At 37.8% G+C, this 13,862-nt stretch overlaps 1 protein-coding gene across 1 annotated transcript in view; it reads left to right on the top strand.

Moving 5' to 3' along the window:
- CDS1 (CDP-diacylglycerol synthase 1) overlaps positions 1 to 13,862 on the top strand; it is a 65,754-nt gene that overhangs the window by 27,361 nt on the left and 24,531 nt on the right. The window contains exons 4-5 of the mRNA XM_035004610.1: positions 1,631 to 1,728; positions 4,575 to 4,714. Of these exons, the coding sequence (XP_034860501.1) occupies positions 1,631 to 1,728; positions 4,575 to 4,714 (238 nt within the window). The remainder of the gene's footprint in view (positions 1 to 1,630; positions 1,729 to 4,574; positions 4,715 to 13,862) is intronic.

The following is a 13,862-nucleotide window of genomic DNA, read 5'->3' as shown; positions in this document are numbered from 1 at the left end:
CCAAAGGCAGATGCTTAACGACTGAGCCACCCAGGTGCCCCTCTGTGATTGTTTTAAAAAATGACTTTTGACATATTCAAAGCTTATTTGAAAGACACTATTTGAATTTCTTGTCCTTATGTTATAAAGCAGTAATGACTTTTTCTTAAAGAAAACTATAGTAGTTTGGCTTAATATTTCCTTATCATGTGGCTGAAGGGACACAATTACTTTAAGTATGTGATCGGACATGTAAATACAACTTAAGAATATCCTGAACAGTAGCTTTGGGAAAGCTAATTTGTGGAGAGCTTAAAAAGAAATACCAAAGTATATTCTTGGGCAGAGTTTGGTAAGGTTTTTAAGTAAAGAAGCAGGTAAAAATATTTTAGGCTTTAAGGAACCGCATATTTCTCTGTCACATCATGTTTGGGTTTCGTTTTTAACTTTTTAAAAATATAAAATCCATTCTTAGCTCCAGAGCTATACAAGACCAAGCCCTTGGGTATACTCTCTAGAGGTTGAAATAGTCTGCTATATTCACAAAGATTTTTTAGTCTCTCGGTTCATGGTAATAAGTGTTCAACTTGCCACTTGCTCTTTGAGTCTTGGAATTGACTTAAGCCAAGCATTGAATATGATGCTACATCCTCAGGGATTACCTATACTCAAGTTGGTGGTGGATACAACAGTTTGAAGGACTGTTAAGTAGACCATCAAAAAAGGATTCATAAATATTAACCCATTTTTAAAAAAGATTTTATTTATTTGAGAGAGAGCAAGAGAGAGAGAGAGCACGAGTGGGGGTGGGAGGGCCAGAGGGAGAGAGAGAAGTAGACTCCCCGCTGAGCAGGGAGCCCGACGCGGGGCTCCATCCCGGGACTCCTGGATCATAACCTGAGCCGAAGGCAGATGCTTAACCCACTGAGCCACCCAGGCGCCCCTAACCCGTTTATTATGAATGTACATAGGACACTGTGCAAACGAAACTGCATAGAATCAATTGACTGGCTGAAGTGGCTGCACATGTAGAAGGCTGTTTTATAATTTGCCAATGTAGCACCACTTGGATTGATGAGAGATCTATGCAGCTGGCTATGGGAGAGTTGGCACAGCTGGAAGAATGAAAAGATCATGCCCAAACCCTGCTGGGTGACAGGGGAAAGGTGTTTTAATCATTTGTTCTGACAGTATCTGTATCCTTGGAAAGCATGCCAGGATGTATGGTTAAATATATATAAGCAAACTTGCACATTCAGTCGTTTTCCTAGGGTAACTAAAGAAACAAAATGCACAAAAAGATCGTCCATCTTAAGAAGGACGAACTCAAGAAATGAAGTAGTAACGAGGGATAAAGCCTAGTCTGTGACCAACCAGACTGTATCCCTCAAACTTTAAGCTACAGTGCCCGCTCCTACCCTAGGAAGGAGCTCTCACTTTTTGGATAAAACATTGATTTGCTTACCCCTCTGAAATATCACTTGATTTTAGAAGCATTGACTATTCAATTTTTGCTACCGACATTTAGAATAATTAGAAATGGGTAAGCTAAAGATTTTTAAAATACATATGATAACAAGCTGCATATTAAATGATGAAGCACAAATGTAAACACTAAGAGATGTATGTAAATGTGTTCTCTTGGTTTCAGGTTCTAGGCATCCAAGTGAAATGCTTCCATGAAATTATCACAATAGGTTATAGAGTCTATCGCTCTTACGACCTGCCATGGTTTAGAACATTAAGCTGGTAAGTAATTTAAAACTCTTTCAGATATGAAAATATGACTGTTTTCTAGAGTTTGTAAAGGGAGCATCCTGATCAGTCAGTATCACACAACTGACCATATAGATTGATTTTTGGAGGAAGATAAATAAAAAGGATGCAATTGGATTTTGAAAAGAAGAAAATCACCTTTAAGTCTCCGATCCCAACACAACTATTTTCATATCTCATCTTTCAGTCTTTGTAGAGATACTTTATATCTGTATATACTCATATATACACTATTGTCCTCTTTAAAAAAAACATTATGGGGCACCTGGGTGGCTCAGTTGGTTAAGCGACTGCCTTTGGTTCAGGTCATGATCCTGGAGTCCCGGGATCGAGTCCTGCATCGGGCTCCCTGCTCAGCGGGGAGTCTGCTTCTCCCTCTGACCCTCCCCCTCTCATGCTCTCTCTTGCTCTCATTCTCTCTCTCAAATAAATAAATAAAATCTTTAAAAAAAATAAAAAATAAATTAAAAAAAAACATATTGGGCACATTTTTATATTCTTTATAATTAGAATTTTAACACCGTTTCATTTTATAAAATGTTAGAAATATGTGTGATCTTTTGCTTTATTTTTCCTCGGTTGACCTGAGACCACACACAAAATTAGATTATCTCTACAAAAAGTGAAAGATGAGATATGAAAATAGTTGTGGGTTTTCTGTTCTGTTTCTCTTGAGTGATCAGTGGTTTGTTGAAGGGAGGGAAGCCCAGGATGAGTATCTGTCTCCCTCCCACCCTCTGTGGCCCACCTCCCTGTCAGCCCTGGGGGCTGGGTAGGGCAGTGAGAGGAGAGATGACTCCACCTTTGTTGTTCCTGGTTTGATCTTGTGTTCAGGCCCTGGGCCCCATGATGTGCTGCATGGAGGGCAGTCAGAGGGAAGAGAAAGACTCTCTGAGGGGGCTGTGTAAGGCAGCCTTGTAAATAGCACTGGCAGTTACCAGCCCATGAAATACTGTGTGGGTACAAATGCATGTAAAAATTAGTTTTAAAAAAAGTCATGTGATTTTAATATTTAAAGTTTTTTTACAACTTTTCAGGTATAATTCTTAGTTATCAAGACCTTGACCAGGAAACATATAATATGATTGTTCATAATTGACCTAACTGGCCATGCCTTTGAATATAGTTATTTGATTAGTATCAGCCAGAGGGTCCAGTGTCTTAAGAAATCAAATGTATACCTTTGGGGTTTAGAGTGGTCAAAAAATAGTTTCTTGGTTTTGGTAATAGCTAATTTTTCCTTATAGCAGGTTTTTTCATGAAGGGCAAAATTATGGGAAATGTTAGGTAGAGTAAGCAGTTGGAGAATAATTAACTGCTAAACCATGCAGGATTGACTGATTCTAAGTGTAGGGGGGAAAAAGGCAGGTGGGGATGGGCTCCAGTGATTGTAGAAGTCTTTATGGAGAAGGTGAGAAACAAACTATCACTTGAAATAAAGACAAGTTTTGGATAGAGAAGTGTTCCGCATTGGTGAAGCTGCACCCATCAGGTTCTAGATAGGGGACTGAGGAGGCAACAGATGGAGAGACATTCCTGGCTCTCCTGAGCAGAATAGTGGGCAAAAACTTGGGTTGGTGGGCTAGAGTAGGCCTTGATAGCCTTACGGAGGAGTCAAAGACAGTTTCCATTATAGGAGAATAGAAAATGGTAATGCAGCTGATAGAAGTGAGAATACTCTACTTTGAAAACACTGGGGTCTGATTCCATTCATGACAACTAGAAGGGAGATCCCTCCTTTCCTCCTCTGCTCTCCTGGCCACCTGGGACGCTGCCCTTCAAAGGATGAGGCACAGAGGAACTCTGAGGCAGTGTTTCTCAGCCTTTTTTCCTTGCTCACACAAGCTGCCATCTGCAAAATGTCATGGGTTCAACCCTTCCCTGGGTGGAAAAGACATACCAGAGCTGGGTGGAGGGACAGGTGATTTACACAGTTTTAAAAAGTTGCTCTTAGAGATTTTTACCTGCTGCTTGCTCCCACCCCCCACCATTACCTCTTAAGCATCACTGTGCCACTGGAGTCCATCTGGAACATGCAGGAGAGGGAGAAAGACACCAATATACACAGGGCAGTGCAGAGAGAGGTCAGAGGTTGAATTACCTCTTCCTACTTTCTCTGTTGATCTTCCTTAGGGCAGGTGGGAATTTGGCATAGGATCTCCACTATTAAAAAGCTTTAGAGCTGTGAGTAGTTGCGAGTGAATTTTCATTATAAACAGTACTGAATGTGTGTGTGTGTGTGTGTATCTGTGAGAGAAAGAATGTGTGTGTTTGTATATGTGTAGTGTTTTTTACATTGTTTCCCAATTATCTGTCTCTTAGACTTTGACCTAAGGAAAAGAAAAAAAGAGAGAAAGAAAGAAAAAGAAAAAAAAAGATTTTTTTTTTTTTTTAAGATTTTATTTATTTATTTGAGAGAGAGAGAATGAGAGAGCACATGAGAGGGGGGAGGGTCAGAGGGAGAAGCAGACTCCCTGCCGAGCAGGGAGCCCAATGCGGGACTCGATCCAGGGACTCCAGGATCATGACCTGAGCCGAAGGCAGTCGCTTAACCAACTGAGCCACCCAGGCGCCCAAAAAGAAAAAGATTTTGACCTAAGTAGAGGCATGAGCTATATTTGGTAAATTTTTGGTGACTGATATATTTGAAATTAAGTTTAAAAGCAGAAAAACATGTTTTGGTGGAATATCCTGAACCTGTCTACTGAATTTGGTTTATGATGTTTGTGTCATCATCAAAATGTAGAGAATAGTTTTGTTGAGTTTGAGAGGGAAAAAAGACTTCAAGTATAAAAAAGCTAATTGTTTTTAAATTATAGGTACTTTCTACTGTGTGTAAACTACTTCTTCTATGGAGAGACTGTAGCTGATTATTTTGCTACATTTGTTCAAAGAGAAGAGCAACTTCAGTTCCTCATTCGCTACCATAGATTTATATCATTTGCCCTCTATCTGGCAGGTAAGGAAAATAGTACTGATACGTAGCTAGTATATTTTACATGTTTATTTTTGCTTACATGATTTAAATTCATAACATCCTTTATGTGTTACATTTTAACCCAGCTTCTCTTTTTATTTGTCCCATGTATAAAGGTGTTTTTCTCACTGTGGTTTTTAATAACGATTACTCCCTAATGTGACTAATAAAAGTACATTACTTGTTTAATAGTCCACAGATTTCAAAATTTTCTTTGGAAATTGTAGTAAAGAAACTTTTAAATATATGGATTTGTTGTTAACCAAGTATAATTTACAAAGAAATTTTTACATATATATTGCTTTATTTCTACCCAGGAAATAGTGTTCATATAGAATTTATCAGGGTATTTAGTTTTGCTGACATGGTTTATTATATATTCTTTATATACATTTATATATATATATATATACACACACACATATCTGTTTATAGTATACTTTATCATCTATTTTTATGATTTTATTTTTAAAGATTGTATTTATTTATTTTAGAGAGGGAGAGAGAGAGCAGGGAGAGGGACAGAGAAGGAGGGAGGGAGGGAATCTCAAGCAGACTCCCCACTGAGCATGGAGCCCAACTCAGGGCTTGATCTCATGACCCTGAGATCATGACCTAATCTGAAATCAAGAATCGGACACTTAACCGACTGAGCCACCCAGGTGCCCCCACTGTTTTTCATTTTAAAGGAGGATATGAACTTTATTTGAGTTTTTACTTCAGCTCTTAATAGTTACTACTTTAGCTCTTAAGAGTTTTTCAATAAATAAATTCTTCTCAGTACAGTTTTGGAAACTGAACACAATATAGAGGTGACTTTTTTCCATTTCTCATTAAACTAGAAATACACAGAGTGTATGGGAAATACATCAGGTCCTCTAGAAGTATGTCATTTTTTTCAGTTGTTGTGTTCTTCATGGTGTTCCTGCTTTAATAAAGCCTTCTTCAGATCCTGGTCTTGATTTTGTTTCTGAATCTAGAAAGTCCGAAAGTGAAGCACAATCTTAAATGATAATAGCAATTTTCAGAGAATCATTTTTGGGGGTAGGAGGAACCTATATTTTCTAAAGAGTTTTCCTCTTTTTACATTCAGGGTTTTTTTTGCGTGTGTGTGTAGTCCAGTTTTCTGGGTCTGTTACTATATATATATTTTTTTAAGATTTATTTATTTATTTATTTATTTATTTGAGACAGAGAGAATGAGAGAGAGAGAGCACATGAGAGGGGGGAGGGTCAGAGGGAGAAGCAGACTCTCTGCCGAGCAGGGAGCCCGATGCGGGACTTGATCCCGGGACTCCAGGATCATGACCTGAGCCGAAGGCAGTCGCTTAACCAACTGAGCCACCCAGGCGCCCTCTGTTACTATATTTTTAAAAGTTATTACTAATGCATCTAAAGAAAATACATTCTTGGGAAAAGATCCTGAAAGGTATTTCTGTTCTTTCAAGGTCATAAGAAATTACTCATTTTAGATAGTCATTCAGTTTTAAATTTGAATCAGTGTAGAAGAATCATGATGATAGATTAATGATGACTGGTAACAGCTAAAATTTGGAGAGAAAAACACTTGGCTCTGATTCTGTGTTTATCAAAGCACATTTGTGACATTTTTTTTTTTCTTGGTAGATTCGAGTGGTTTACCACACTTACCAACCAACAGGGTTTGATTTGCATTGTTAAATGTAAAGTAGATTTGGGGATGGATTCTTTACTGTTACAAGAGAGAAGAATACAGTGCCTTCTCACTTTATATATAGACTGGCAAGACTTTATTGGTATTTTGAATTTTAAAAACAATTATTAGCAAGGAAATTGCCTGTAGTGGCTTCTGCTGCTGAACCCAACAATTTTACATTATTTCATAAGATCATTCTTATAATTGCTGAATAGCAAAGTTATGATTAATGAAAATGTAAGTCATTTGTAGCATTAAATGATCTTATAATTGCTGAATAACAAAATTATGATTAATGAAAATATAAATCATTTGTAGCATTAATATATGTCCATTTAAAAAATCAGTTTTAAAAGACAATGTAAACAACAACCTGCCTCCCACCACTTACAGATTTTTTCCCCCATTTTTCTAAGTAATATGCCCATTTCTTAATTTATATTAGGCATTACCTATTGACTTCCTGCCACAGTTTGTTATTGTCGTTGTTGACATTGTTAAACAGATGCTGAAAATATCACTTCCTGGAGAACCAAATAGTATCTCTGATTGCATTTCTCTTCTTACACAACTTTTTGTTTTTCCTGAACTTAGTAACTGCTTCACCTTCTCCTTTCCACATCTGTAAATTTCCATGTAGGAATCCTTAATTTCTCTTCTGGGTCTATTCAATGTGTATTGGTAGTTTTTTCCAATTTTCACACAAATCAGTGTATCAGTTTCTTTTTTTACCTTGAGACCTCTGTCCTAGAAACTCTGTAGTCCTGTCACATTTGGACTGTCTGCTCGTAGCCCAGGGCCTCAGTATCCTCCTGATTTGGCCACCTTATTTCTTGAATCCTGCATCTTCCAGTTTCTGGGTTGACATCCTTATTTTGCTGAAGCATGGCCTCCAGTAGTTTCCTATGAAATGTGCTTGGAAGGTAAATGTTTTATGTTCATACATTTCTAAAAATATTCTCACAGTTGACTGCTTCGGCTAGAGCTTGCACTTATTATTAGTAGACTTTTACTTAGTACTCTAGTCTAGGAGTCTAGGCCCTACCCTGGCCTTCCACTGAGGCTTTTCTGTTCATTTTTCTCTGGAAGATACTATCAGTCCCTGATTTCTCAGGTCTGCTAAAAGTTATCCCGTCTGTTTTCAGCTTGCAATTTTGTAGTCATGCCTCTTCTGTTTTTCTTGACATTTCTTCAGTTTTCTTCGCTCTGTGGGTTTTCACCTTAATTTCTTTCTTTCTTTTTTTTTTCAAGTAGTCTCCACACCCAGCATGGGACTTCAACTCACAACCCCGAGATCAAGAGTCACATGCTCTAGTGACTGAGCCAGCCAGGCATCCCCTCAGCTTAATTTCATTTAATGTTAATTTAGTGGACTGTCAGGACAGAATAGAAATAAATGCATGTGATCAACCTGCATTTTAAGGCCCTGAAATCCTTAACTAGTTTTTCTATTTTTCCCTTGGCTTAAAACAGTTTATTCTGTTTCTCTCCTGATCCCGCGGATTGGCTTGGCTTCACTGGGCAGCTCTAACTTAGTGCCTCTCTTACGATTGCAGTCAGATGGAGGTAGTGCTCGTCGTTTAGGTCTTGAGTGAGCGGGGTGTCCGAGGTGGCTCACTCACGGCCGCAGTCTGTGCTGGCTGCTGACCTGAACACGCACATCTGGCCTCTCCTTGAGCACCAGGGCTGGGTTCTGAACAGGGAGTGTGCCAAAAGCCAAGTGCTTCAAGAGTCCCTAGGTGGGTTGTGTTTTTTTGTTGTTGTTTTCACTAGATTTGAAAGATAAAAACCTAATACATGCCCATAGTAAAAATCTGGGCTAAAATGGAATTTTCAGTGAAATCCCCCTCCTGCCTCAGAGCCTCATTTATAATCTCCAGGGCCTGCCACTCCTACCGCAGAAGGTTTCTGAGTATTCAAGCTTATGTGTTTACATCCTCTCCACCCTCATTTTTTTAATACAAATGAGAACAGACTATTCTGTACCTGTTTTTCTTTTCCCACTTAATGCAGTTTATGGATGGTTTTATATCAGCACATCTAAATTCATTTTTTCATAGCTGCAGTTACATCTTTATTGATTTGCATACAGCAATACTGGAGGTAGAATGTGAGAAAATAAGGTGATTACTATTTCCTTTTCTTACTTTCCCTTTGGGGTTTGCTACAACTAATATTTGAAAATAACTTCCCTGTTGCATGGGTAAAGGCAATGGAATTTATTTCTTTGTTTTATTTTACACGTGATATATACCCTAATTTTTAGTAATTGTTTGCATCATACCCTAAACTTTTCGACTCTGTTTTTCTAAAGTAAAATCAGTATTTCTTCTTTTTTTTCTAATTTCTGCCATAGAAATAGCTTACCACTTAGTATTTTAGGCTATTGGAACCATAAAAGCTCATTGCAAGTCATCAGAGTCATTTTTTCAGCAACCATACGAGTGTTTTCCAAATGCTAGGTACCGTGAATGGTATTGAGGACAGGGAGGGAAACAAGGCTGATAGCATGCCTTCCGGGGTCTTGAAACTGATGGGACACTGAGTCCCCTCGTGCACTGCTGAAATGTGAACAAGGACCTGTAAGTGCATGAAGGGTGAGGAGGACTCCGCTCTGCAGGAGACCATTGAAGGCCTTTGAGAAGAGATGGCAGGTGTCACAAAAGTAAAGAACAAGCAGGCATTTGCTAGGTGGATAGTGGGAAAGAGCATTCCAGGCAGAGGAAGCAGCTGTGCAAAGCTTGGAAATGAGAAAGGACTGCATGTTCAGGGCCGGGAGCAGGCACTGAAGGCTGGAAAGGGGGGGCCAGGAGCCACATCTTGAGAAGCGTGTCAGATTCTGCTGTGAAAAATCTTTGGAATTCTTTTTGTAAAACAATATCCAAAAAGTCCTTTCAGAATTTTAGTTCTGCAGCAGTCAAATGACTTTGGAAGGCATAGGTCTTAGCAGATTTAAACAGCAGAGACGGCCCAAGCTATTTCATTGATACGGAATTTTATTAAAATAGAATGCAGGTATCTCCAGGTCTGACCCCCTCACCATGGCCCGTGAGACTAAATGACTTGACTAATATCATACAGAACGACTCACTGACAAAGACCCAGAAAGTCATTCTGATATTTAGATAATTTTGTTGTAAAACGAATTTGGCTGATAGCAAAGAGAAAATCAGTGAGACTGAAAGTTATTAATAAGGCAAACATTTTCTCTAGAGTCTAGATATATTTTTATTTGTGCTGCCAAAATGAGCACTAGTCTAGATATATTTTAAAAGATCTTGGTGATTTGGATTTGAGGCTCTTTAGGAACCAGAGCAGTCATGTGAGTACAAATGAGTAGTGTTGAGTGAATAAGCTTAAGATGTTTGACTCTTTTTTTTTTTTTTTAAGGTTTTATTTATTTATTTGACAGCAAGAGTGGGAACACAAACAGGGGGAGTGGGAGAGGGAGAAGTGGGCTTCTCCCAGGCGCCCCAAGATCTTTGACTTTTAATATCATCACCTTAACATCTCTTTAATCGACCAGCGATATGCATGTTGTTTTTAGTTTTGTTTTTTTTTGTTTTTGCTTGTATGTATGCATGGCTATTTTGATTTTTAAAAAAAACCCTTAAGGTGGGACACCTGGGTGGCTCAGTCAGTTAAGTGTCTGCCTTTGGCTTAGGTCATGATCTCAGGGGTCCTGCATTGGGCTCTCTGCTCCCAGAGGGGAGTCTGCTGCTCCTTCTGCCTGCCGCTTCCCCTGCTCGTGCTCTCTCTCTCTGACAAAAAAATAAAATCTTTAAAAAGAATAAAAAATAAAAACCCTTAAGGAGGAGGTATGACTTGAATACTTTGAGAAAATCAATGGATATATAAAATTAAATTTAGCTAAAATTAAGGCATAATTAAGAATTTTTTCTCCAAACATCCTGGATATTATCTCAAAGGATATTGATGAAATCTTTAGAAAGATGTCACAAATAACTGTTCACAGAAGACTCTACCTCCAGAACCACTTACAGTTTTGGAGTAAAGACTGTTAGAGGGGCACCTGCGTGGCTCAGTTGTTTAGGTGTCTGCCTTCGGCTCAGGTCATGATCCCAGGGTCCTGGGATTGAGCCCTGCATCGGGCTCCCCGCTCAGTGGGAAGCCTGCTTCTCCCTTCCCTCTGCTGCTCCCCATGCTTGTTCTCACTCTAGCTCTCTCTCAAATAAATAAAATCTTAAAAAAAAAAAAAAAAAGATTAGAATCTGTGCACTGTGCCAGTGTTGTTCTAGACTTTAAACTCCCCATGTAGGGACGCCTGGGTGGCTCAGTCGGTTAAGCGTCTGCCTTCGGCTCAAGTCATGATCTCAGGGTCTTGGGATCGAGCCCCACGTTGGGCTACCTGCTCAGCGGGGAGTCTGCTTCTCCCTCTCCCTCTACCTCTCCCCACTGCTCATGCTCTCTCTCTCTCATTCGCTCTCAAATAAATAAATAAAATCTTAAAAAAAAAACTCAACATGTAGATTAATAGAAAACTTTTCTTTATCTCAGCTAATGGTTGGTTTGTGTGACAATTTCTACAATGCAGATTCACTTAAAACTTTTTTAAAACAACTCTGTCATAGTCTAGTGTCTCAGTAGGGGCCACATAATGCAGTGTGTGTCTGAATTTACTTAACATGATATTTGAAATGTTTGGAAACATATAACCACATGAAAGATCAAGGAAGAGTCATTAAGCTTCAGAATTTAATCCTGGGTCCACCTTAATGTCTGTTTCTTGAATTAAGGACTACATGTGTTTATTGAATTAGTTAATCACCAATAGTAAATTTTAAAAACAACTTCATTAATTTATGCTTTCTGTCTCTTCGACTAGATTTTGAGCTCCTTGAATGGGAATGCCTGTCATACTCATTTTTTTGTATCTGGTGTATCTTTACACAATAAATATTTTTTGATTGTCCATTTTTCTGAAATTCCCTCTATCCCATCTTTTGGACTTTTGAATGTCTTCTTTCTCCTTTACTTCTCCTGACTCCTTTAGAAATCTCATTCATTTTTGTTCTTTTTGAATATGCCTCTCTTTAGTCCTTTGGGTAACTGGATCTCCTGAACTCCCTGGGAATTCTTTGATATTCTAGACAACAGGACGTATGCATCTTTGTATGACAGCACCAGGCACAGGGCTGTGTACATAAATGGTGATCAGTAATAGCAACTAGATGTAGTTACATATTAAAAACTGTATGTTAGGAAACTTTTTCCATGAATACTTTTATTTATAATACTTAGGAAATCCCATTTTTAATTGGAAATGTAAACATACAGAGAGTCTCTGTTAATTAGGAAAAAAGTAAACTATGGATCCAAATGAACAAAGTTATTCTTTTCATAGATTTGTTGAAATATAGTATAATGTATTTTTACACACTGAAACATAAAATATACACATAGCTATATGGTTGTGAATGAAAAAGTAAATTTGTGTGTTTTTCAGATTGTTTTTCTTTAAAAATAATATTCCTTAGATATTCTAGGAAAACACTTTATACCCTTCCCCAGTTCAGAAAATTGTATTATCTTAATGTATCTGGGAGTCAGACAATTCTGTCCTTTATTAAAGCACTCCAAAAAGCTGCATGTTACTGGTGATTTAACAGTAAAATTGGATCAGGTAAAAGTAAGTAGCTAAGATTGTCCTGGATAAAATCACCATTAGTAAAATACTGAATAATTCTGCTGGTCATTTTTGTTTGAAGAAATGCTTAAGGGTGAATGGTATTATATGATTTCAAAAATGAGAAAACCATACATGTGAAAGCAGTATTCGTGAGGAGATAATTCACAGCTAATGATGTTGAGAAGTTCCCAAGGTTGTGCTGGGAGAGCCTGAGAGTCCATTTGGATGGAAGGCATCTGTCTTGTCTCTGCTTAGCTCTTACCCCATTAGCCTCTGCACTAAGTCCAGTTTATATTTGCCTCTGACTATGAACCAGTGGCATAAAACACAGAATTTACATTATTCTTTGAGCCACAAAATAAGTCTACCTGCTATAGAATAAAAACCTTTTAAAAGCAATAATTTTTAAAGAGGTTTTTTATGCTAGTGGTGACTTCAAAGCCATGCATTTCATGTTTTATTCTCTACCCCCTCCCAGGTTCTTTCTTTGTCTCAAGAAAGTGGCGTATGGCTTTCAGTTGTGCTTCCGTTTGAAAATGGCCCCATATTTCTTTTGCAGATCAGTCAGATTACTCTGTAGGTGACAAATAGGAGGTGAGATAGGGTCTGGGAGCCAGTATGTATTCTCTTCTTTTGTCATTATCCTTTCCACTGACATTTCCAATTAGCCTTCAAAAATTAGCTCAAGGAAACTGCTGGTTGAGTCTTTGCTCTGGTCAGAGTAATATCAGCTGTGCTTACTCTGGTGGGTAGAATTGCCTTGGTAAATATTACTTATATATATGAAATCTAGTATTTATTTCATATGGGATAGATTACCCGACAGTTCATTTTCTATCTTGGAGAACTCACTGTAACGATATTGCAAAACAGAATGGATGGATGCCTCTTTATCTGAAATTAAGCTTAGTTTATGCATTTCCAATATCTACCTCTGTAAAAGAATATTTCTGTTTAGAAGTTTACTGATATATTGGGCAAAAAGTGCTTCCCATTGCCTCCCATTATTTTTGTATATGATTATTAAACTTCAATTAGGTAGAATTTTTATTTAGTAAAATGTCATTGTAATAAATTTGTGGGATATAAACATAAACACAAAACACAAACTTTTGCTGTTTGTAAATCTTTAAATTATTAAGAGTATTGTATTTTACTACAATTATTATAATATGGTTCTGAGAAATTTCAAATCATTCTTAACCTGTATCTTACTAATAATGGTTTATGGAACCACATGACTCTTGAGAGTCAATAGGAACTGAGGGTTTAACTGTTTTCTAGGCCTTATTTTTCAGTCAATTAATAAAGTCCTTTGTGCATGTTTCTTCATCTGTAAAATGAAGATAATGGGATGTTGGAAGCATTAAATGAGTTGATGTTTGTAAAATGCTTGGATGAGAGCCTGGAACATAATAAGTGTTCACTAGATGTTAGCTGCCATATAATTATTATTAATTTTTGTATTATGTAGAGATTGAAACATTTTGTTCATACACTTGATGGATTGATGTAGCAAATAAGTTTTTTTTTCCCATGATGACACTTTGTGTTTTTTTAATGTAGTTGACACACAATATTATATTAGTTTCAGGTGTACAACATAGTGATTTGACAAGTTTATACATTATGCTGTGTTCATCACAGTTGTAGCTATCATCTGTCCCTGTACATTGCTATTACAATATCATTGACTATATTTCTTATGCTTGGCCTTTTATTCCAGTGACTTACTCATTCCATAACTGAAAGCCTGTATCTCCCACTCCCCTTCACCCATTTTGCCCATTCTCCCACCACCTCCC

This window comes from Mirounga leonina, unplaced genomic scaffold, assembly GCF_011800145.1.
Source record: "Mirounga leonina isolate KUSES-001 unplaced genomic scaffold, KU_Mleo_1.0 Mir_129, whole genome shotgun sequence".
Lineage (NCBI taxonomy): Eukaryota > Metazoa > Chordata > Mammalia > Carnivora > Phocidae > Mirounga > Mirounga leonina.
Note: the sequence above shows the minus strand (reverse complement) of the source record. Positions and strands in the feature narration are given on the sequence as shown.